The 24,839-nt window shown below is 51.1% G+C and overlaps 1 protein-coding gene across 1 annotated transcript in view; it reads left to right on the top strand.

The window, feature by feature from the left end:
* Positions 1–24,839, top strand: part of COL15A1 (collagen, type XV, alpha 1) — a 91,955-nt gene that overhangs the window by 46,715 nt on the left and 20,401 nt on the right. Inside the window, exons 8-25 of the mRNA XM_012721594.1 lie at positions 744–899; positions 1,994–2,137; positions 2,559–2,684; positions 3,095–3,217; positions 5,693–5,746; positions 6,812–6,904; positions 7,912–8,037; positions 8,576–8,638; positions 13,431–13,466; positions 13,811–13,942; positions 14,134–14,202; positions 14,955–14,990; positions 15,092–15,175; positions 17,103–17,168; positions 18,959–18,994; positions 21,410–21,472; positions 23,825–23,893; positions 24,000–24,035. Coding sequence (XP_012577048.1) covers positions 744–899; positions 1,994–2,137; positions 2,559–2,684; positions 3,095–3,217; positions 5,693–5,746; positions 6,812–6,904; positions 7,912–8,037; positions 8,576–8,638; positions 13,431–13,466; positions 13,811–13,942; positions 14,134–14,202; positions 14,955–14,990; positions 15,092–15,175; positions 17,103–17,168; positions 18,959–18,994; positions 21,410–21,472; positions 23,825–23,893; positions 24,000–24,035 — 1,512 coding nt within the window. The remainder of the gene's footprint in view (positions 1–743; positions 900–1,993; positions 2,138–2,558; positions 2,685–3,094; positions 3,218–5,692; positions 5,747–6,811; positions 6,905–7,911; positions 8,038–8,575; positions 8,639–13,430; positions 13,467–13,810; positions 13,943–14,133; positions 14,203–14,954; positions 14,991–15,091; positions 15,176–17,102; positions 17,169–18,958; positions 18,995–21,409; positions 21,473–23,824; positions 23,894–23,999; positions 24,036–24,839) is intronic.

The raw sequence follows: 24,839 nt of genomic DNA, 5'->3' as shown, positions 1-24,839 counted from the left end.
CTATAACTGAAACTACTCGATATTTTTCTTTTTTCCTTTTGACATATTTCACTGAGCATGATCTCTTCCAGCTCCATCCATGTTGCTGCAAATGGCATGAGTTTATCCTTTTTGATTGCTGAGTAATATTCCATTATATATACCCCATCTTCTTGATCCAACCATCTAGTTTGGGCATTAAGGTTATTTCCAGGATTTACCTATTGTAAGTAGTTAAAGCAAAACTTTTTGTGAAACTGGCAACAATGCAGTTTGAAGACAGCTACAGCCGAAGCAGCTCTGTCGCTGTTCAGCAGCATTTGCTGTGGAACCTTGAGAGTCTACCTGTGCCTCTCCTGTGAAGGAAAGAGGAAGCAGGGTGTCCAGCCTGGAGAAGGGCTGCTGGCTGCACACCTACCTGGGCAAAGGCATCGGGCTTGTTACGGCTTCTGGATGGCACCAGAGGACAGACTAGTCTGGAGAGACATTCTGGAGCTGGAGTGGATCAGGAGGGGTCCCTGGCCATGTGCAGACAGCTGCTTGGGATCAGATAGGAGAGAGGGGTGCCTGCTGCCTCTCCTGTCCCAGGGAATCTCTGACGCTGGACTGTTGTGGGGTAGAGTGACATCATAGATGGGAAAGTGCTTTGAAGGAAAGACACTACAGAAGTGCTGGGGGCCGGGTGAGTGGCCTCTGCAGACACAGGCAGGCTGATTGGGGCGGTGGGCTCAGTGCCCTGGTCCCACACAACCCTTTGCTTACAGGGTCCACATATTCAGACATCTTTGGCAGCAACAGCAGCGGCAGATGAGGACGAGGTGCCCGTCAGCACTGCATGGGAAGTGGAGGCCACAAGAGCACCCACTGGGGACCCGACTCTGGCCTGGTCCTCCCAGGACCCCAGGGAAGAGATCACTCTTGTAAGTAGCGGCATGTTTGTCCTGTCCTGGATGAAGGGCATCCATGTGGGAGCAGTCACAGCTTCCGAGCCTGTCTGCAAAATGCAGCGACTGCCTCGTGGGGCCAAGGGGCGCCAGTTGGGAGGCTAAGGCCTTCATTAAATGGGTGTTTGGGGAGCATTGTGCTGTTCCCCTTGGCCTTGGTGAGCAGGATACCCTGTTCCTGTGACAGAGCAGTAAACTGTATACTGTATAGTAGGAGAAGCACAGGAGCCCTGGGCAGAACCCAGACTTAGGGGACACAAGAGACCTGCAGGTGAGCCAAGGGGGGGTTCTTAGAAATGACCTAGCAGCTGGGAGTGAGGGTGCCCCACGGGGGTGGGGGGGGGCAGCAGGAGCAGCTGGCTGGAGGCATCGCTGTGGGCAGGAATGACCTAGCGGAGGGCCGTATAGCTCGGGGTCAGGTGTGCGCCAGCCAGAGCGTGGGGAGACAGGCTGGACAGCCTCCGAGACCTGGATGCTGAGAGGAGCCTGAGTTGTTCAGCAAAAATTGGGAGTCGCTGGAAGTTCTTTAGCAGGAAACGACAGGTCAGAGGGATTTCTGACTCCTGAGTGAGAGGCTGGAGAAAAGCCTCTGGGTGTCCCGTGACTCTTGGGCCGATCCCCCAAGAGTCCCTGTGAGTAAAGGCCTGAAGTTTTGTCCATGTGACTGTTGGGGACCCTGGGGGCAGTTTTAGGCTGGAGGAGGGGTGGAAGCAGAGGACACGGACCTGGAGACTGAGAGGAGCCAGTGCTATGAGCCCCACCACCCCTTCAATGAAAGCTGTGGGTGCCCAGCACCTGGGTTTGGTCCTAGTACCAATAGCTGGCCGAGGGGCCAGCACCCCTTCATGGAGGTTGGAGGGAGGCTGGGATCAACCAGACAGCAGGATACTGCAGGAGCGGCCCCTGTGTGGGTGGGGTGTGAGGTCCAGGTTTCTGTGTCCTGGCCACAGGCCTCGTCCAAGCAGGGGTGTAGGGTGATGGGAGGGAGAGAGGGACAGGATACCTCTTCTCCCTCCAGCGCCAGTGCGGTGTCTCTCTAATGGCGTCCATCCTGATGTCTTCCTGTTCAGGGTCCAGATACTGAAGAAGGTTCAGCCTCAGGGGAGGCCGAGGTGCCCCTTAGCACTAGCCGGAATGTAGAGGCCCACAGTGTACCCAGCGGGGAACCAACCCTCTCAACGTCCATCCAGATCCCTGAGGGGGGCGTCTCGCTGGTAAGGAAGGACATAAGGTGTTAGAGGTTTGAGGTCACAGCTGGGAGCAGACTCGGGCCTTCTCAGAGGATCACTCTGTCAGCAAACCCCAACAGAGGAGCCTGAATGGGGAGAAGGGCCCCCCTCTCTAACCAAATCCTCCCATCCTGGTCAAGTTTTCTCAGGCCTGGGCCAGAGTATAGGAGCCCCTGCAGGCTTCGGGGGAGGAAGGAGAAGCCAACGACCCCAGCAGAGCTCAAGGGTGGATGTGAGACGGCACCCTAACCCTGAACCCAGGAGTCTATGGGCAGAGCTTGGGTCTGCTGGGCACTCTGGCGGTCACAGTGACAAGCGGCCCTGTAGCTTCCTCCCTGTGGTCACACACCCACCACACAGCAGTGTGGACATGGGGTCATGATCCCTCACACCAGTTTTGTTTCAGGGTCCAAACAGTGAAGAAAGTTTGACAACAGCAGCAGCTGCAACAGGCGTGCCGCTCAGCACTTTGGAAGAGGGGGTCAGCAGGGTCCCCACAACTGGCCTGGCCCCTGAGCAAGCAGCCACCTCCGTAAGTGTCTCGCGTGGTCTCTGGCACACAGCAGGAGCGAGACAGAGGCCCATCCCGACTGCGCAGAGGCACCTACCTGTTGAACCTATTGAGCGCGTGGGCGGGCAGAAGGCGACAATGGGAGGGACCCCAACTTTGGCGTGGGAGCATCCAGTTCTTGGCCCCACCTGCTACTTCCTGTCTTGGTCCAAGAATTTTCTGAGCTGGGATGATGAGATGAGAGACGAGTTGGGGGCTAGCTCCTGGGGTGCTGTGAGTGCTCTTACTCTGGGGAGGCCCTCGCAGGAGAGGGTCCTTCAGAAGGGGTTCTCAGAGTCTGCTCTGAATGTGTTGAAAATGTGCCCACGCTGCAGCAGAGACCAAAACTGCAGCGGAGGTGACGTGATTCCTTGTGTTGGTTCGGCTTTCAGGGTCCTGGTGATGAAGACTTCACAGCCACCATGACAGGGGAGCCCCTTAACAGTGCTGGGGCAGAAGAGTTGGGCGGTGTTCCCCCGGAGGGCCCCCCACTTCCCATACCTACAGTCTCTACGGTAGGTGGATCAGAGGTGTGAAGACATGGGTGTTCCTTTTGGTTTGCCAAGTGCCAGATTGAGGCATTTGGAGACCCTGTAACCTGGGAACACACGAGGAAGCTGCAGTGCCCGAGGTAAAAATCTGGGGTACATACCTTCCCGCCTTCTTGTCACCTAGTTCTTTCACTGAAATGAGACATTTCAATCAGCCAGAGTGGCACAGAGATGCAAAGGCCCTTCTCAGATGTCAGGAGAGTCCCATCCTGGAGGTGGAGAAGCTTGGAAGACTTGGCAGGGATGTGAGGGAACAGAGGCAGCAAGGGTGAAGTGTGTGTGTGTGTGTGTGTGTGTGTGTGTGTGTGATGCCCAGGGAATTCATGGTCAAGGGCAGGAAACAAGCTATTAGTGCTGATACTTATAAAGCACTCTGCATTCCCAGTTGATTTGATTCGGTTCGCATCTGCATGTCTGGATCAAGGTGAATGTTCTCTCCAATTTACCGGCAAAGGAAGTGAGACCCATTTTTGAGAGCACAGTTCTGTATGTTAAGTACATTCACACTGTTGCACATCCTCACCTCCATCCGTCTCCAGCACTTTTGGCTGGAGTATTGGAAAACAAATCCCAAATGCCTTATCATTTAACTCATAAATATTTCAGCGTGTGTTGCTATTAGGCTGACATATAATTTTTAGCCATCTTTCAAAATTAACAATGGCTCCTTCATATTACTTAACAGGTGTTAGATATAAAAACGCCTTCTATATAGTTTAAATGTGAATCCAAATAACATCCATGTTGCCTTTGTCTGCTCTCTCTTCAGTCTCCTCTCATCTTAGCTTCTTTCTTCTTTTTGTCACTGATTTGTGGAAGCAGCAAGCTCCAAATGACACCATAGGGTGTCTGTACTTTCTGTGCTGAGAAGCCTGGCGAGGCCATGCTGGAAGGGGGTGTTGGTGGATTTACTACTTTGGGGAATTTCTTTGTTGACATGTATTAACAACCATAGAGCTTCATGTTGACCCAGAATCTTCTATCCTAACAAATGACCTTAAAAGAGATCATCTGATGTGCAAAAAGGCTTTTGTATATACATGGCTGTTAATATCAGTATTGTCCATAACAAGAAAAAAATGGAAATGGTTCAAGTAGCAGACAATGGTGGGGTAATTGAATTAAAGTCATCCAAATAATGCAGCAGACATGGTTATTAAAACTATACTTACTAGAAGTATTTAAGGATCGGGAAATGTTAAGTGAAAAAAGCTGATTAAAACCTCGAGTGGACTGTGTGGTCTTAACTATTTAAAAATAGATAGCTGTAAAAACCATGGGAAGAAAGGCCATTCCTAAATATTAGCAGTTGTTGCCTCAAAGCACTAGAACTGTCATTTCCTAATGTTTCCATCATGGGGCTTTATGAGAGTGACCATGACATTTTTAAAAGCTCTAAGGTAGGGAGAGAAAAGAAAAGGAAAAAGCGAAGACTCAGCGTGTTGTCCTGGTGCATAAGTAATGAGTAGGTCCCACTCCCACCCCAAATGCCCATGTCAGGATCTGGAACATCCTGACCAGATGCCATGATTCCTTACCAATGGCTGAAAGCACAATGGGTCCTCTCTGGTGGCGCAACAGGTTAGAACACAGCCCTGCAAGCTGGCATCAGCCACTTCAGCATGAGTTCGATCCCCGGCCCTGGAGGTGATCCACATGGCGCAGCAGACCTCTCCTATCTCGCCCGCTGCTCCCCTCAGCAGTGTTGATCTGCTTGTTCTGCTCCCCGCTCGGTCTCTGGTGAATCCTCTCGCCACCCCTGCACCTCTGGCCTGTACCCCAGTTCTGTATGCATAAAGAAAAAAAGAAAAGCATAGTGAGGATAGTCAGGAAGTACCCATCCTGGGTCAATTCTGGACCCTCTCTGGAATACTTTTAGGATCATTTTTTTCAATATCAGAGCCATCCAAACCAGTGAGAGGCTACATCCAAACCTATCTGCCAAATATCTGGGACAAATTTATTTAGCTCCCTCAGCTTACTCTTGTACAAAATAAAGATCACACTACCTATCTCTTGGGTTATGGTGAAGATTAGGAGAGCTTGTAAGTGGAAAACTTTACTTAGCATGTAGTAAATATTCAATAAATTAGGTATATAGAACTATTTTGCAGATGGCCCAGAGAGGGATAGGCATTTGCTCAAGGCTACCCAGCAGCAGAGTAGGGGTGAGCACCTTAGGACCAAGGGCCCTGGGATACAACCCTGATCATAGCGCTGTCCATCAGTCCATCACCTCATCCGTGTGGTGCAGAGTCAAAGTGGCCCTAGGCCCTGAGTGGGACAGGGTGGGCCTTGTCCTGGCTCATAAAAAACGCTCCTCCTTAACTCCTAAGTAAGCCTGATCTTAAAGAAGACAGTTTCCCCTGAGAGGTGAGGGGACAGAGGGGACAGGGGCAGGAATGTCCAACATCCCACTGACCAACTGCTTCTCTTTAGGGTGCAGTTGGATCTACTGTCCCCCCTGAACCTACTGGACCCACTGGACCGAAGGTGAGATTCCCACTGACTCCTCGAACATGCAGTGAGCAGGGCCTCCGCCTGTGCGGCAGTAAAGCAGCCACCGGGTGCCCTTGCTGTCAGCCCCACGGGCCTCCCAAGCAGGCCTCGGGACTTCCGCCTGGACGAGAGCCCTGAGCGAGCCCAGGGGCAGAGTCCCACTTATACCCTGTGCTCTCAGTGGCTCACACCTCCCTCAAGCAAACCATGGGCCAAAATGGCCTTGTCACCACAAACCAAACTTGCTTCTCACATATGGCTCCCCACCTCTGGGATGGCACCCCTCTATCTTACTGTGGAGAGAGAAGTTAGGAGACAGCGTGAGGACCCCTCCCCGACCCTTCAGCCCCGATTGGTCTTCCCCACCTTGTGTCACCATCTCCCCTCTCCCACGGACATGCTCACACCGTGGCTACCTTCCTGGGCCCAGCGCCAACCCCAGCCAGCTCCTCCTGCAGCCTCTCTGGGGCACTACTCTCTGTCTGTAGGCACGAAGCGCCAGAAGGTGTTTCTGGCCTTGCCTTTTGTTCCTTAGAGGAATCTGAAGGCACCAACACACATGCTCTGAGTGATTTCTTGGTGGGCACAGAGCACCCACGGGGTCTCAGGATCAGGCCCACTCTGGGGGAGTCTTAGTTTGGAGGGGATGACAGACACACACACAATTAGACTTCAAGTCAGGCCATCTGGTGTCAAATCAAGAAGACATCAGCAGCAGCCCATGGGAACACGGAAGCGGGAGACTTGAATTCTGCCTGTAAAGTAGTGGGGAGGGCTTCATGGAGGAGGTGTCCATGGACCTGGTCGTGATGGATGAGTGGGGATTTGCAAGGCAGCAAAGGAGGTGAAGCAGAAAATGTGAAAGCTTGTCGCATGCTTGGGGCCAGGCAGTGAGGCCACAGAGGAGGCGGGAAGCGGTAGGGGAATAGAAGAAAAGGCAGGAAGAAAATTGGGAGAAGTTAGAGGACTTCAGCACATGGGAAAACTGTTGGGGGCAGTTTGAGCTGTCCTTGGAGAGTGGCCATTGAAACCAGCTTGTGGGACTTTTCCTCTCTGCAGGTAGACGTGGAGGCCGAGGGCTCCGGCCTGGGCTGGGGCTCGGACGGCGGCTCTGGCTCCGGTGACCTGGACCTTGGCAAGGACCCGCTCAGGGTGAGTGTGGAGGGTGAAAGGGCCTGGTGTCTGGGGGCAAGGATGGCATCTAGGGCCGGATCCCTGATGACATTTGCCACCATGGATACATGTTGACGTTGCAGGGAGTCCTTGAGTCCTTGAGACTACTCTTGTATGTGTTGGGCGTTTTCTCCTTTGATTGGTTTGTTGTGAGTCTGAGCCTAAATTGATATCCATTTCGCCCCTTTCCTCCTTTCCCTGGAGCCTGTCACAGTGGGCTGTGTGCTCACGCCCAGTGCTCAGGACCACCGCCTCTCCAGCTAGGCTCCATCCCCGTGCTCCCTGGGCGCTTCACAGGAAGCTTCCAGATCCTTCTTGAAACCCTCCCGCCCTGCTGCAGCCCACTCCTGTGTGTCCAGCTTTCAGCTTCCTTGGCCCTCTGGCCCTGGGCTGGGCGCCCACTCTCCAGCGGCAGTGGTGCCCCCATCCCCAGACCCTCCAGCCTCATCTCCAGCTCCTCCTCCGAGTCTTGTGCCCATCCGCACCTAGAAGGCTCCCGTGACTGCCCCTCCGCTCAGTCCTCATGGGAAGGTGGAAGGGTCTGGACTGACTGGGTGAGAGGAGAGGGAGCTGAAGGAGCTTGCAAGCTGGTGGAAACAGTCACTCCAGCCAGAGACTAGTTTGTTTCAGGAATTTTTTAACAAAAAGTGTTTAAACCACGGGTCATGTTTGACTGAACTCTCCGTCAGAAAATGAAATTAGCCAGAGTACCTCTGAGAATCCCCACTGGGTTTTTATTGTATGCCCACATCTAGGGAGAAAACATGATAGAATGGACTCAGAAAGACTTGGATTCAAATCCCTGCCATGTATGTGAGCCCTCAGAAAGCGCTCAAGCACTCTGAGCCTCGGTTCTCCATCTGCTGAGTGGGAGCAGCAGTTTCTATTTGTAGGGCTGTAAAGAAAGGCGACAGTGAGCCGAACAGATGAGCTCCATATAACTTACCTCCTCTCTGCTGTTGCCTAACAGAATGTCTGCTTTTTAGGGTCCTCCCGGCCCCCCAGGCCCACCTGGAGTGCCTGGAATCCCAGGCAAACCAGGAACGGATGTGTTCACGGGGCCTCCTGGATCTCCTGGAAAGGATGGAGCTACCGGCAAACCTGGGCCCCCGGTGAGCTGCCTGAACCTCTGAGGTCGGGGGTGGGGGGGGGGCCCTCTCGGGGGCTTTGGTGCTCCCTCTAGCTAGAGAGGCCACTATATGCACTTCCGAGCCAGTACCCAAGCTCACCCTGGGGGGAGAACAGCTAGATGTCCGTCTCCCACAGGCCTCCTCTGAGTCGCTGCTGAGGCTGATAAGCAGCTAAGAAAAACATCGCACAGTTTGGCCACTTTATCTTGGTCAGTAAAAGAAGCGCAGACTCGTGTAGGATCTTGGACGTGCAGAGCTCCTGCTGAGCCTAGAGTCCCTCGGGGGCCACCCAATCCAACCCCTCCCCCGCCCCCCACATGGAGAAGGTGCCACCCAGAGAGCAGTGGACCCTCTCCCACAGGGGCATGGCCGGCTCCAGCACTCCAGTGTGGACCTGGCACCACGCCCTGGACCCACCACCTCACCGCGGGTCCTTTCCAGCCCCGACCTCCTTTTCCAGGAAGGGCTTGTGTGGTTATTATCAGAAGTATCTGGGCTGATTGTTCTGGATGTTCCCCAGGGCCCCGAGGGACAACCTGGACCTGATGGAGCCTCTGGCCTTCCTGGGATGAAAGGGGAGAAGGTACGAGCGAGGTGGGAGCGTCCGGCACACGGGAGCCCCCCACCCACGCTGCCTCTCTGTCCCCTAAGCCTGACCTTGCCTCCTATGAGAATGGCCCTCTCTAATCCCCTCTCACCTGGGGGTTCCCATCAGAGGGCTCTTAGGCCCACACCTGAACTCAGCATGTTCCCTGCTCCCAGCCTCAGGCATAGGGGCCGCCATCCCCCCAGTCACCCGAACTCAGCATCAGTCTTCCTCACCCCTCCCCAGCTCCCTTTCCTGCCGTGATCCAGGTCATGCTGAAACCCGCTCGGCTGACGTCCACGTGGCTCACCCTCCCCTGCATGGCAGCCTCAGGATCCTCACTGGTGCCCCATTCTCTCCACCCCTTGTCCAGCCTCCTGGCCTATATGGTCAGTCACTGCCCCTTTCCACCGAGGAACTGTCACAGGCACCCACTGCTGCAGGACAGCACCCTAACTACGTGGCACCTGTAGGGCCCTTCTGGAACTGCCTTCTAGCGCTTTCTCCCAGCACCCCCTCTCGTAGCCTCTGGGCCTGCAGCCAGTCCTGCTGGAACACCCTGGCCATGCTGTTCCTCGGCAGCTTCCTGTCCTGTGCACCTGCTGTTCTCTCTGTCTCTTCACTGTTCTCATTCTCCAAGGCCCAATTCAGACACATGCTCTGGGAAGTGCGCCCCAAATCTCTGACAGAAAGCACCCCCCCTTCATAGAAAACACCCCGCTTTGTCAACTTTTTATTGCACAGTTTGCATTGTGCCAGGCCACTCTGTTGACGGGCTAATGATTGATGAAGGGATGAAACCTCCTCTGGCTACCATAGTGTCTCCATTCCCATGTCTCCCACGTTCCTCCCTGGCTACATCTATCTGTAAGCCTGTCCTGTCTCTTGTTTGCAAACCCCTTACTGGTGCTGTGGGGTGGGGTCCCTGCCCCTCCAAGCATTCCCAGACTGGTGGATGAGATCAGTCACATCCAAAAGGAATGAACCCTAAAGATGAGGTGACTCCACCTAATGAGGCATATGTGAGTTTGACGGAGGTCCAGAGGCAAGAGGGGTCCTCCCATCTGCGATAGGAAGCGGGGGGCCTTCTGTGTACCTCACCCGGAAAAAGTCTTGGAAAATACAGACTCCCTAGACATCAGCATCCTCCCTGAATTGAATTTCCAGTTTCTGTTAGCCCAAAAATATGTTTATTCTAGTTGAAACGGTAACTCAATTTTCATGGAAAGCTCATTTCTCAGAAAAAGCAGTAGTCAAGCTTTATAGAACTCATCTTACATGAACCAACTATTTCATAAGAAATTAAATTGTGCAGGAAACATCACAGACCTACGCTCATCTTCCCTGTTCTTTTTAGCAACTTCCCCCCACCCACCCCCACACACCCCTCCCACGCTCGTCTGGCACCTAAAAATACCCGTGCTCACATCTGCACACAGACACAGCGCAGGCGCCCTCGGCAGCTGCCAGATTCAGCTGGCTTCCCCGGGATAATTGTTGGTGAGAAATCACTTTGCTCCCCCTGAAATGTGCTGTGAGTCCTAATGCGTTGCACTGTGTGTATATGAAGCTTTCTGGTCTTTATAACAAGATTCTAGAAAAATCTGGAAGATTGCATCTGGAGAGCTGGAGGCCGTGTGATATTTACTTAGGAAACAGTGGTAAACCAGGGAGCATGGTCTGGATGTAAAATAACAAAAACATGCTGAGGATGAATAGTCCCAGGGGTACAGCCCAACATCGCTGATCCTGACCCCCCCACCCCCAATATTTGTTCTCCAGATGAACATTTCTGGTGAGGAGAGATTTGCTTCCTGCCCTGGAGGTGCCTTGCCAGGTTCCATGGGTGCTAGTAGAAAAGGCTTTCCCAGAGGCCCAGAAACCATTCTCGCCTCACTCACAGGCATGTAGAGCAATCCAGACAGCTGTCTAAAGTAGACATCGCCCCTGCAAAGAATAAGGTCCAGTTTACTTGGTTGGAAAAAAGCATTGTACGTGATCACCATCAAATGTGGAATTGTCATCAAAATCATCAAATTGGGAATTTGATTATTCTACTTTGAGTTCTATGATAGAAATACTGCTTAATTGATTACCCCCCAAATTAAAGTGAGCAACTAAGGCTGAGAACTCTAGTTCATGAAGGAATAAGCAAGGAGTAACCTGATTTCCCAGCCACAGAATGCTTCTGGAAAGGATGTTGAAGAGTTTGCCAGGGATGGACCTCCAAAAAACATTTTTCCGTCCTTTGCGCTTCAGAACTCTCCATCTGGACAAGACTTTCGTGGGTGCCTGGAACTAGCAGCAGTACCTGTTTATCCCTTCTTTCACAGTCTTAATCATGCATGTTATTCTTTAGTCTCAAAAGTCTCTCTCTCACCCCTCCCGGGAGCTCTGGCTCTGGCCCCACAGGGTCCACACTGACAATACCTGCACAACTTCTTAGCCTGCTGACTTCCCATGCGGGTCTCTGCAGAGCCTGGGCATGGTGCCTCCTGGCTGTTAGGCGGAGGAACTGCAGCCTGACACTTTTTAAATTAGTGTTTAGTTATGAAAGTGACATATGAATACATGTTTCATGGCTTCATGTCTCTAGGTTTTGTCTAATTAGTGAAGTGTATTCCCTTTGTATTTTCAGAGAGGGCCTGGGCAGGGCCCATCGTCTGAGACCTTGAATCTTTAAAAATGTCCTTGAGATACTCTCATTTGCCAAATATGGACTCCTAGGGTCAAAGTGACTTGCCCTTGGTCGTTTGAGGGTGCTTAGTCTTGGTGTTTTGAAATCCCCCTCTATCACAGCTAGATGTGGATTCTTTGTAGAGTCCCCCTGCTCAGGGCTCCAAGGGCCTTGGGTGGGGTGGGGGGAGAGGAGAGTCTTTTACTCTAGCAACTCAGATTTGTCAGAAAATTTCTGCTGTTACTTCTTTGATGGCTGCTTTCTTCCTGTTCTCCTTATTCTCCCCCTCCCCACTCCACAGATGGCGGGCTTCTGGTTCTCTCCCCTGTATTTGTAACTTTTCTGTCATTCTTCCTAGGTCTTTCTCTCTGTGTTGCTTTCCAGAGTTCTGTGCCTGGTTCTTCCTGTAATGCTCTCTTCGGTGCATCCTTTTGGACACCGTCACAGGTCTATGGAAGCAAAGACCTCTTCCTTTCAGCAGTTGGATGTTTTCATTTCTAAGCTCTCTAGTTCATTCCTTTCTAGACTGCTGTTCTTATTTCCCAATAGTGTGTCGTTGCTTCGTGACGACAGCATCCTCCCTTTCTTCCTGAGAACGTGCATTGCACACTCAAAGTCCCTGTTGGATCCTGTTCTTAATTTGCTTCCTTGGGCAGACATCCCACTTACAGCCTCTCTCTGCTAACATTTCCTCAGCTACATCTGGTGGTTCTTACTTGGGCCTTTGTTTTTGATATTAGAATCCCTCTTAGTCAAGACTGGTAGGCAGGGGCAGTGCTACTTGCGAGACGAGCAGACCCCAGGAAGGGAGTGGGAGGAACAGCAGCACATGCCATTAAGTGGGGCACCCTGACCCTTGGGCTTAGGCGTTTGGGATACCCCGGACCTCCCGGGGCTTCCTAGCCACCTGGAGCCCAACCCTATCTCTTTGCTCCCATAGACAGCTCTAGCTTTTCTTGCCATAGGAGAGGGGCACAGGAAGTGAACCCCTCACTTGAGATGGCAGGACTCAATGGCTACCTCCCAAATGTCAGTCTTTCTCCTGTCAGACCCCTTCATCCCCACTCCTGTCCTCCACCACCACTTTGCCACTATTTTTCTCCTGCTGTTGAAACCTCAGACCTCAGCTTCCCATGTTTTCCCTTTGTTCCTCCTCACTGTTTGAGTCTCAAGGTGACTCACCATCTTTTTGAGCTCGACTCTCTTGGAACTCTCTACTGTGTCATTTCCATGAATTTGATTTAGGAGGGAGATTCCAGCCCAGGGAGAGCAGGACTAGGGGATAGACACAGTCTGAGATGGAAAGTACATCATAGGCTCACAAGCAGGTGGTAGGGTCTTCTGGGTAGCCAGGTGGTTTCTGGATCCTTTCCTTGCAGGTGCTTTTGAGGTTCCCCCAGGGGGTGCTCAGCTGAGGCCTCAACACTGTCCCTGATGAGGGCGGTCTCCTGTGCTGACCCTCCTGACCACCAACCCCCATTGCTCCTGCCCTCTCTCAGCGCTTACAGCTGACACCTTTTTGTGGGATCCACATCCAACCCTGTCCCTAGAAACAAGCTCCTGTAATGCAGTGCCCGGACTCGCCTTCTGTCTCCAGGGGCCACTCTGGCCAGTTTTTAGTCTTAGAGTTTTCCAGAAGAGAATCCATCATCATTCCACAAACTTCTAGAAGTCTGTGGAATACACATCAAGTAGTTGAGGCCCTTAAGTTTGAATGGGGAAGCAACCCTGCGCTTCCGTTAGGGAAGGGCCGGGAAACTGCTTCAGTCCTCTGACTCTGTCTCCTCAGCCACTTCCTAGTTACTCTCCAGCTTCCTTTACTCTAGAGATAGGCGATGAGCTAGTAGTCGAAAAATGGGTTTCCTAAGCTTTTAGCATGACTTTCTAGAAAACTGACAATGACTATAATGTACTCAACTTTGAGACATCAGCAAAATAGAGACAGGAAGTGTTCCATTTTAACGTAGAGCATCTATAATTCTGCATTTTCTTCTCATCATACCTAATGATACACACACACACACATATATAATGCAATATATATGTATGTATATATATATACATATACACACACATACATACATATACTAATTGAATTGTTTTCTCCTCCAGGGAGCAAGAGGCCCTAATGGCTCAGTTGGTGAAAAGGTAAAAAAAACATAGAGGGAAAAGCTTTTTGCTCCTTCCTTTCCTGTCTCTGGGTTTCCTATAATTGCACTATTGGACCAGAGTTTTGAAGGTGGTGTGGAGCAGAGGAACTTCTCGGGAGCCAAACAGCTGGAGCTGGTGGGATCCAGGGGCCCGTTTGCTTTTCTGCATCAGCTCACCTCCCAGTGAATGGCGACTGGCGGGACAGCTGTATCTGCAGTTACCAGTGCCCAGCTGAGAATTCCTCAACCTAATTAAGTTCAAAGAGCTATTTTCTGACCCAAGCGTGTATGCTGCTCCATGAGTCGGCCCAGGGGGTCATCAAGCTGTCTTTTTCCTTACAGGGTGACCCAGGCATCAGAGGCAAACCAGGACTCCCGGGGAAACATGGACAAGTTGGCACTCCTGGGGTCATGGGTCCCCCAGGCCCTCCTGGACCCCCAGGCCCAGGATGTACAGTGGGACTTGAATTTGAGGTACATTTCCCCTTTCTCAGGTTATGAAACCATTTGACCTAGGGGCTGCTGGGAAGACCAACCAGCGGAACACTGGTCTGTGGGCAGAGGCTGTGTGGCGCCCCCCTGGGCCCCAGCTGCCAACACCCCGCCTGGCACCAGTAGGTGCTCAGGAACTGGATCTGAAATTGCCATTCTTCTTCCTTCCCAAGGATATTGAAGGCTCTGGAAGCAGCACACTCTTGAACCAACCCAGAATCTGTGGACCAACAGCTTCAAGTGTAGGTTGAATTTTGAAACCGTTGTCTGGAGGGTTGTCCCGCTGTGACCTGCAGTGAGAAGGTGGAGGGTCTGGCTCTGCCACTTGCCACAAGCCTCCCCTCACCCCTCCAGCCGCCAGCTGCGCCCTGGGGCACTGGGTGCTCTCTATGACTTGTTTCCTTAAGGAGCGAGTGGCCCGGGGTTTTGCACACAATGTCACTTGGGAAAATGTGTCCTTTTCTTTCTTTGTGCAGCCCTTTACCACCCCAGCTCTGCCTCCCTGCTCCCACTCAGAGCTCACAGTCCACCCCAATTCAGGACCTTTGTCTCTGAGGGCCAGGTGTCCCCTCCTGCTGCACCTGGCTCCTGGGGGTTGTTATCCACATGTTATAAGACCTGCTCTGTGAGGACGAATCCCCCAGGCTCTCGTTATCTTTGTGAAGTGGAACAGAGCTGAGCTCCAACCCTCGCTGGTGGGGCGGGGAAGCTACACAACTCCCTCCATGAGGGAAGGAAGACTCTGCCTTGCCCAGGTTGGGTGTGGAGGAGCTCCGAGACTCAAGAGGACACGTCCCCATCCTGGGAGAGGGCCTCTGGTCCTGAAACCTGTGTGGGGTGTTGCTTCTTCTGACTCTGGAGGGGGAGTTTGCCCATCATCCTTGGCTTCATTACCTCAGGCAAAATCAATGCAGCGGCTTAGTGAAAGATGGCAAGACTGAGGGTGAGCAAATGGAAGAGAAGACAACTAAAGAATTTTTGTTTATTTTGTCAGGGTCTCAAAGGAGAAAAAGGAGACCAGGGACCCAAGGTGAGGACACAGACCTGAGGTGGGGGCCCTGGGCTTTCCAGCCTCCTCCTAGGGATGTTATTCAGGTGCAGTGAATTCTTTTCTCTCTCTGTGGTACTCAGGGTGACAGAGGGATGGATGGAGCCAGCACTGTGGGGCCCCCTGGACCCCCGGGGCCACCAGGACGCATCGAGTTCTTGCCTAATGTGAGTGTCATCCAGGTCAGAGCTGAGCTGAACATTTTCTGCTTTTGCCAAAGGCAGGAGAAGGGTGTCCACAATGGCAGGGCCTTCAGGACAGTTGGGGGAGGGCGGGAGACCTAGCTAGCCTCTGACACTGGAGATTCCACCTCCCTGCACCCCACGCCAACCCTCAGTCCCTACCCCAGCACCACTATATTCTCTTATAAAGTGCTCCCAAGACAGTCTTTTCTGGGTGGTAACATTTGGGAACAACTCGAAACAGCAGCCTAAGAACATGAGAGGGTTGAGGTCTTGGGGGAAGCTCCAAGTGAGCAGCACCAGTCTCCCCCAGCCAGATTCTGAACAGTCCACAGGTTACTAAGTAGGCCCAATGCCACCTTTATTACCAACAGAGGGCAAGTTAAGGACGAGAGGGAGAGCACAGTGTTCCTGGTAACAGCCCCAGGCCAAGCCAGTTTGGGTGTGCTCCCTGGAAGCAGGCTGTGCCTGGAGAAAGAAGGGAGTGCTGTGCTGAACTTGAGTCATTTATGTCTCCCCAAACTGCCAATCAGGTAGGCCACTCAACCTTTCCAGACAGGAGAGAGGCTCAAGGGTTACACTCGATGAGCTCCTTGTGCCAAAGGAAACATCTGCAGTGAGGAAGGCGCTTCCTTCTCTGGCCCTCACCATGAGGGAGGCGGCCACGTGGGACTTTGACATTACCATTAAAATCCCTGCAAGTTGGGGAGCTTCTTCAGCTCCATACAGAACTTTTAAACTTGACTTGGTGCAGCAATGACCTGCAACATGTTTTCTTGTGCACATGCTCCTTTTCCCCAGCACTCCAACAGTGCAGGCTCAGTCAGTACGAGTGAAATGTCACCTGTCATTTAATTCTCTATTCATAAATACCCCTGGGCATGCACACTGCATCAGGTTCCATGCTGGGCCTTGTGCACATGAAGATAAATAAGACACAGTTCTCACCTTCATGGGCTCCCAGTGCACTCAGGAGAATAGCTATCCCAGACAATGAGAGAGCCAGGGAGAGAATTTTTAGGGAGATGAAAAAAATCAAGGAAGACTTTCTGGAGGAGGTGTCTTTGAACAAGGACTTGAAAGCTGAGAAGGATTTACCAGGTAGGCATAGAGGACAGGACTTCCAGAGATCAGCTATGAGAACACTCTAATCCAAAGCACCGAACAGAAAAATAAGCATGTGTCCAAGGCAAGGGCAGTGACGGGCATGAACACAGGTGGAGAATGATGGACATTTTGGAGAGATGATTGGAATGTGTGCTGGGACTAGATACCAGTTCATTTAATATTAGGGCATCACATTTATGGAAAATCGTGGTCCTTCTGAAAGAAATTACACTGTAGACAACTGAAAGATAAAATGTCCTAAATAACAGGTGAAAAGGAAAACTAAAGTAAACCAAAATGTCTGATTAAAAAGCATCAATTATGAGTAAGGATATAAGATAGTAGGTAATAATACACTCTGGTGTATGGCCACTTTGGACAGTTCTTTGCGATCTGTTAAAACAGAAAACATCCATCCTCACATTCCATAGGAAAAGATCTCCACATGAGGTGGCTGAGAGAAAACAGCACGTTGAAGAATCATGTATATAACCTGGTGTTGTTTTTGTACGATAAGCACATCCACATACAGCAACACCATGAGCTGTCATGGGTACACACGCGCACATGTATGTCTGTATAGTTAAATTTGTCAACAAGAGAGGGCATTCATGTAGGATTATTGGAAAGAGGAAGCAGGTAGCTTGGGGCTGTTTTCACAGAGGTGGGAGGGAGAGATGTTCCAGCAGCCTGTCTGGGATGCCATCAGTGCCTGACATGCTGGTGACTCAGGTTACTGCCTTGCTGCTGGGAGACAGGCAGAACTCGTGTCTGCTGTCTCATTGTCTGACTTTTCTCTTTTCAGTCCTTGCTCAACATCACCCAGGGATTCATGAATCTCTCGGACGTTCCTGAACTCGTGGGGCCTCAGGTGTGTATCCACACTGCCTTAGAGTCAGGTTCCACCCTGATGCCTCTGCTGCTGTATTGAGGCCAGAACTAGATTATATCAAAGTATGATGGAAAGAGAACTTTGCTTTCCTGAAAAATTGTTGTCACGTTAACTTGATCATGTGGGGAGTTTTAGCCAACATCGTGGAAGCTTCCAGTTCTGGGCATGAGAAATAGTGTGATGGAAATCAGAGAATCCTAACAAACCAGTTGACATCTGTGCAAAGCTTTTGGCCTCCTTTTACTGATGTGCTCTCATTGCACAGCGGGCTAACGTTGTGCTAACGTGAAAGTGGCACAGGAGATGGGACCGGGGCTTGCTTTGGTCTTTGTAACCCCTTTGTAGAGACTAGGCAAGAAGCCACATTGTTCTGCAAGGCCACAGTCGCTCGCTGGCATCTCTTTATGAGGAAGGAAGCTTCCTCCTGCAGCCAATGGTGCAAACCCCTATTGCATCTCCCAACATCTGGAAGAGAAAGAGCTCAGTCCTAGGACCTTTGGGGTCCCAGTCTCATCTCCACCCTGAGCCCCTGATGCTTTTCTCTGATGACACCTCAACAGCCTTTGGGGCAGCTTTTGAGACCACTTTGCTCATTGGTGTTCTGCATAAGCTGACGTGAAATTGAAGCTGTCCCTCATAGCTGTATAACTCAGTGTCTGCTTGGGCCACCCATCCCCACAGTCCCCAGCAAGGTTGATCTGAACACCTCCCTGCCCCTGTCCCCCATCCCCAGGACATCCTAGGGAAAGCCCGCTGCCCTCCCCAGGATTCTGTGAGTACGTAGGAGGTTTCCCTGCCCAGTGACCTGGTTAACAGTGGTCTTGCTCCCTCTGCACCACACCCACTGGGATTCTGCTGATCATGCCCAATAAACCTTAAAGCAAATCAGAAAAAAACCCTGTTCACAGAGAATCGTGGTTCTCCCCAAACGACTGGCATTTAGAGTGCTAGCAAAGCACAGACAGCCTGCGATCCAAGATTCAGCTTCCCTGTCCTAAGAGTTCTGTGCTGTCTGGCTGTTTGTCTGCGCCCCACTTCTTCTCTCCAGCCCTTCCTAATCTCTGTCCTCCTTGGGCAGATCAAGCGTCCTCTTCATCGCTTCATCAGGAGCCAGCCTGATGGAGCATCAGGCTTTTCCTCCTCAGAGGTAGTTTACTCCCTGAGGGAACCCGGCCTCTCTGGGTTTATCTACAGTCTGTCGGGAAGCTTGTCATCCTGTCATCGCTAAACTCCTGTATTCTGCTAAACTCCTCTGCCTCTGATAGGCATGTGGGTATCTGAGCTGACAAGAGAAAGAGTCCTAGAGTGAACTACAAGCTCTGTGTTCCAGGCTCTTGCATTCTCACTCCCACTGGGGAAAAGAAGTTGAGTTTCCCCTACATGCCCCACTTCCACCCCCAATTAACCCAGCTTCCCCTCTGGGCCCACTTCTCAAGGTTTATTTATTCTCGTCCCAAGTGCTGCGTTCTTGTGTCTAGATGTTTCAGCCCCTACAAGATTTCCCTGAGGAGGCTGCTACTTAAAGTGAGGGGGCTTTGGCTGGGAGGGGTGGAGGTGGGGGAGTTGGGCAGTGCAATTCCTGGCTCGTCACTAACTGTGTGTCTCTACAAGGCTCCTTCCCTTGGGGGCTCCCATTCTCTTCTACAAAGTGGACCTTGAGCCCTTGAGAACATGTGTAGGCCTTTGGGAGGGCTCCTGGGGCATGGTGTTCCTTCTGGCCCTGAAAATAACAATTCCAACCTGACTGCTTTGTCTTTGGTGTGTCACAGGGCCCGAACGGCGTCCCTGGGCTGCCAGGATTTCCAGTAAGTATCACAGTAGCTGTCTTCCCTCTGTGCCCTGCAGCTGTGCCTCTTCTCCCTGGGATGCCCTGCTTCTCACCTGCAAACCAAACCCTGGCGCCATCTTGTTCATGTAACCATCCTTCATTGCCTCCACCTAGAGTGACTGCCCCCTCCTTTATTGTCACCTCTGTGGTGGTTCAAGTTGTGGTGACACCTTGAATAACACTTGTTCATGCTGTTGTCTTTGTTTCCTGGACCTGCACATTGTAGAGGGTTGGGTATTACTCATCGTGCTACTCCAGAGACCACAGATGTTGGAGTTGGTGGTTGAATGAATGCAAGTGGTTAAGTCAGACATTTCTAGTAGATAGATTCCAAGTAGATAAAGATCCTGAAGAGATCAGATGAGGGGAAGAAATCTGTCGTAGGCTGATAGAAATCCAGTGCTGATATTCTGTGAGCCCCATTATTGGGGCTTCCCCATGGGAGATGAAAGTGCATTTCTGTGTAGAAGGTGATTGATTTTATGTAAATGTTCGAGACTGTGCTGAAGCCCAAGGCCTAGTTCTCAGTGAAAGCTGTATGACTTCTCCAAGACACTGCACCTCAGAAGTGCATGATGCCAAAGGGGTAAACTGCCTGCCTCCAGGATAAGCGAAGGACATTTATCAAAAATACAATAGAAATGTATTCTTGCTGATAGAATTAGGGGGCTTTTGCCATCTATTTCTTTATCGTTTTCTGAACTTCTTACATTTTCTAAAGAGTGCATCCTATGATGATACTAAAAATGCATGTAAGCTAGACAGTAAAAAGCTGAGGAGGAATAAAAAAAACCACAATGTGTTAAAGTGCAGCACTATGAAGCGCACTGAAGCCACTGCAGCACAAGTTCAATTCCCAGCCAGGGAGTGAACCACATGGCGTGGCACACCATTTCTGACCCGCCCGCTGCTCCCCTCAGCAGTATATTTCATAAGTCTGCCTGTCCTGCTCCCCACTCTGTCTCTGGTGAATCCTCTCTCCCCCTGTACCATGGCTAGCTCATGTATGCAAAATAAATAGATCTTTAAAAAACAAAACAGTTGGCAGGAGTGTGAGCCAGAGGGACTCTTGGTCAGGAAGAACGGAGGCCAGACGTTTGAGCTCAGCCCCAGCTGGCTGCTGCACACCCAGAGCATGTTTCCAACACTTTTCCCTCTAAATAACTGGTTTTGTGTTCTCAGGGAGCCCCTGGCTCCTTGGGAGACCTCCTAAGCCACTGCAGTGAGTAAGGAAGGAGGAAAATAGACAGGAGCCTGGCCAGTGACCTCCAGTAAGGACACCCCACTTGGCATAATTTATTTATTAAGCCTTCCTAAGACTGTATTTGAAAAAAAGCAATGAAAAGAGTTTCATTGTTAAAAACTAATTAATATTTGAAAGCCTCTGTTCTCATGGGTAAGTCACCCTTTAACCCAGAAGACAGGACCGGAACTTGTGAAAAGCTAAGTAACAATGAAATGTTGAAATGCCTTAGGGGGCAGAAATCTGTGTGAGTCATTGTCACAGATAAAAAGTGTGTTGGAGTTGAGAAGAGGTCACCTCTGACTGAGAGGGCAGGATTTGGCCCTGCACAGGATGGAAGGGTATTTCTGCAGGGAGGAACAGCATGCGAAGTGCAGAGGCAGCTGAATGTAGTAAAGAAGTGAAGGGGAAAGCCTCACCCCCACAGAGTGGGGGGCAGAAGGTGAGGTCCTGGCGTTTGGAAGTTAGGCTTAGATAGTTGCATCACACCCCAGAGATGGTGGGGAGCCAGAGGAAGTGTGGGAGGAGAGGAAGGTAATGATGGGAGAAGGCAAGCTGCAGGATGGCCTGGAGGCCCGTGGAGTGAGCAGAGACTGCTAGATCAGGCTGTGGCGATGGTGCCTCTTAGGGACAAGCACAATTCAAACAGGCCCCGGGCCTCCAGCTTCCTAACACTCTGTCCTCTCTTCACCAGACCACAATCTCTTTACCACTTAAAATAAGAAAATCTCGGCCCTCCCTGATGGCACAACGGGTTGGGATGCAGCACTGCAAGCTGGCTGCAGCCGCTTCAGTGTGAGTTTGATCCCTGGTCCTGGAGGTGACCACATGGCGTGGCAGACCTCTGCTGACCCGCCCGCTGCTCCCCTCAGCAGTGTACTTCCTCGATCTGCCTGTTCTGCACCCCCACTCTGTCTCTGGTGAAGCCTCTCACCACCCCTGCACCTTTGGCTTGTACCCTAGTTCTGTATGCATAAAAATGAATAAGTAAGTCTTAAAAATTAGAAAATCTCATGGCTAATTATGACTCCCTACTGCTCGGGGACTAGCAGTCTTCATTCTACTTTTTGGAAAACAAAATAAAACTTGCACTTGGTTAAAGTTTTTTAATCTTGACAAACAAAGTAAGACTCTGATGATTCCTTCCAGGGCCCCAGAGGACCAAAAGGTGACACTGGTGTGCCAGGCTTTCCAGGACTGAAAGGAGAACAGGTAAGAGGAACCCTAGGTGTCTGGGTGAGGTTGTATTCAGAATTTGGAATATTTCTATTTGAAACTGGTTAAAAGTAGCTGTTACCTTTTTTTAAAGTATGAGCTCTAATTCATATACCATAAAATCGATCTCTTTAAAGTCCGATGATTACAGTATAGCAAAGCTATGCAACCCTCTAATTCTAGAACATTTTCATAGTGCCAAAAAGAAACTCCATATCTACCAGCAGTCGTAGTTGTTAACTTATATAATCACCTCAAGATTCGAAGGTGGGTTGTGAATGGAAGTGGTGATTTTCATCAGTTTGTAAAAAGCACTTAATCCAGCCAACTCTGAATGCTGTTTTCACATGTGCTGTGCTTGGGCTGCCTACCTGCCGGGCACCTGGGATTCGAGGGTGTTCTGTGAGAGCTAGCTCCAGTACCTGGCACTGGGCCTGATACTCAAAACCTTGGCTATATAAAAAATGCATGCAATGAATGCTGATATTTGGAAATGATCAATCAGGGCTTCCTGCAGTTGGATGGTAGTCTCGGGCCAAGATCTTTGGAATAGATATTTAGCATGCAAGACCCTTGCTGAGAACTGCCCAGAACTGGACTGACAGTTGCTCCTTAGCATTAACTTCCCAGTTGGTTTTTATAGATAATGAGAGAGTGACATCCATAAAGAGATGGCAGTGATTCTGAATTGGGTTCATGTTTTCATCCAGCCAATTATGTGCTCATCATATTTTATCCAGTAAGCCTCTAAGGACAGCCAGCTTCCTCTCCTAAGCATTGGGTATATAGAAATAAAATATAAAATATGCAAGGATCCAGCAGAGAGCATGGACCCTGTTGTAAAGCAGGTCTGTTAAAGCCATGGCGTGCTCTGCCTCCCCTCCCCCATTCCTCCTTTCTCCCCCCCACCCCCAGCCTGCACAGGGCCTTGTCAGGGGGGTGGATGTGTCCATAAGGGGAGACAATGACAGGCTTCTCTTCATCTTCTCCCCGCCCACCCCCACCCCGCCATTCCACACTGGCCTCTAGGAGAACAGGGGCTCCAGTGTCTATTGGGCCATAATTTGGGGTGGGGGAAGGATCTGTGAACTGGGCAAAGGGGTCCAAGTTTGACTGTACATGGGGTGATGTCTTGGGAAGCTTCCTGCTGCTGCAGGCTGCATACAGGATGGGCCCACGGCAGCGCCAGCTTGGCAGGAGGCCAGTCCAGCAAGGGCGGCTCTTACTTTCAACACCGTCCCCTGTGGGGCGAGGTTGGATGGAATGAGAGGGGCCTACACGCCCTTCCTGCCTCTGCTCCCCCAGCACCCTGAGTGCCCAAATGAGTGGCTGGGCAGCTCTGTTCCAGCCGATAGAGCTAATGTACTTCCTCTCGCTCTGCCTCTAATGCTTTTATGCTTGCTTCTTCTTGCTGCTGGCGTGCTCAGGAGCTCCTTTCCTCACCAGCAAGTGGTAAGATGCAAATACCAGGTGTGGACTTAGGGGGATGGAGAGGAGAGGCTGCTCTGCTTGCTTCGGCACCCCTTCCCTGGCTGCCTCTGACCTGTTGCTTCAGTGTTTTCAGCCCGGCCCACAAGTGCCAGTGTTGAAGTCTGGGGCCCAAACACCAGAGTGATCCAGAAGGTTCCTCCACCTGGCCTTTTCTTTAGACATATGTCTTCCTGGAAGCCTCCTAGGATAGTAAATGTCTCTGTTAAGGACAGTATTCAAGGAAGGATGCTGTGTCCCCACCACCAGTTTTCCCACCTGTTTCCCAACATTGAGATAGCACTGCCTGACCAATTCAGTGACAATCCCTGTGAGCCTGGAGTATGGAGGCAGAGTCCCCCGTGGGGCAACAGGGCCCCTGTGTCGAGAAGAGCCTAGAGCATTCATATTGGCGTCTTTCCCAATTTCAGGTGTTTTGACACAAATAAGGTTTCTTGGTGGGAACAGATGTCAAGTTATTAGAAAAGCAAGCACCCAAATATATTAGGTGCCAAGATGCCTAGAGGGGTCATATAATAAGAGGTGGCAGGGGGCTTGTTGGGGGCTGGTTCCTGAAGGACTGAGAGTGGATGTCAACTAGTCAATGGGAAGCCCTGGAGGGACATACAAGACCCCAGCCTGTGTTTCATGCAGTGACCCTGAAGGTGCAGAAGGGCTGGCCCAGAGAACCATCAGTCCCTTGGGGGTGGGGGAAGGGCTGCTGCAATACTCTTTCAAGAGGTCAAGTCAAAGGAGTGAGGGTAGAGGAGTGGGAGAAAGGCAAGTGGAGTCATGGCATCTGGACTGAAAGGCTAGTGAGCCCCTAGATAAGGCAGTGATCTGGAGGAGCCCCGACTTCATGCAGATTTCTCTGAATTGCAGGGAGAGAAGGGAGAGCCGGGCGCCATCTTGACTGGGGAAGTTCCTCTGGAAAGACTGAGGGGGATAAAGGTAATGATGTCAGCAGACCTTGAAGGCATCCACCTGTGTGTGTGACCCAGCTTTGCTTCTGCCACAGGGTTCCTCTGAGTGACGAGTTTGTGTTTCCCTGTTTTAGGGTGAACCTGGAAGGCACGGAGCCCCAGGACCAATGGTAAGCTATTGAGTGTCTCAACTGGATGTGGATGGAACTTGAAGCCTTTATCATACTTGGACTTAATTAGATTGTGAAATAGAAATTGCAAAATAAAAAAGATGTGGCAAATAGTGTGTCTGTTAAAGAACCGCTGCAACTAAAAAATAAAAAAAAATGCAATGCTTTAACAAAATAGGCTCACTCTTGTAGGTCCACTGTGTCTGGTCCACCTTGGCTTCTCCCCTCCATGCAGTGACTCGGGAACCCAGGATATTGTGTCTTGTGACTCTGCTATCTGGAAGATTTCTGTGACAGCTTCATGTTCTTGGTGAAGGGCCCCAAGGCTCCACGAGCTTTGTTCCAAGGGCCTCTGAGACCTTTGATCCTTTATGTCAGGCAGAGAAGGTGCTCTGGAGAGGGCTGAGGAGGGATTGAGGCAGACTAGGGAAGTCTTTCCAACCTCTGGTGACCGCTTCCATTCAGTGCCATGGGCTTCACCAGTAGTTAGCAGCAGTGGCCAGTAGGCTGCCACGGATGGACATGGCGTCCGTCCCCACTGCCACTCAGCATGGCACAGCTTGCCAAGCACAGAGAACAAGGAGGCACTATCTTGTAGTTTGCATAAAGGCGTGCGTGGGCTAGTCCTTTACAAGTTCACTCGAGTCTCGTTACTCAAAGTGTGGCTTTTGGGTCAGCATCATCTTGGGGGTTTGTTAGAAATGCACAAGGTGGGCCTCCCTGGTGGTGCAGGAGTTAAAGTCAGTGCTACCAAGCTAGTGCCAGCCACTGCAGCATGAGTTCAATCCCCTACCAGGGAGGTGA

The sequence above is a fragment of the Condylura cristata genome, unplaced genomic scaffold (assembly GCF_000260355.1).
Source record: "Condylura cristata isolate star-nosed mole 26May11 unplaced genomic scaffold, ConCri1.0 scaffold00006, whole genome shotgun sequence".
NCBI classification, from domain to species: Eukaryota; Metazoa; Chordata; class Mammalia; order Eulipotyphla; family Talpidae; genus Condylura; species Condylura cristata.
This window is presented reverse-complemented; position numbering and strand designations above follow the sequence as displayed.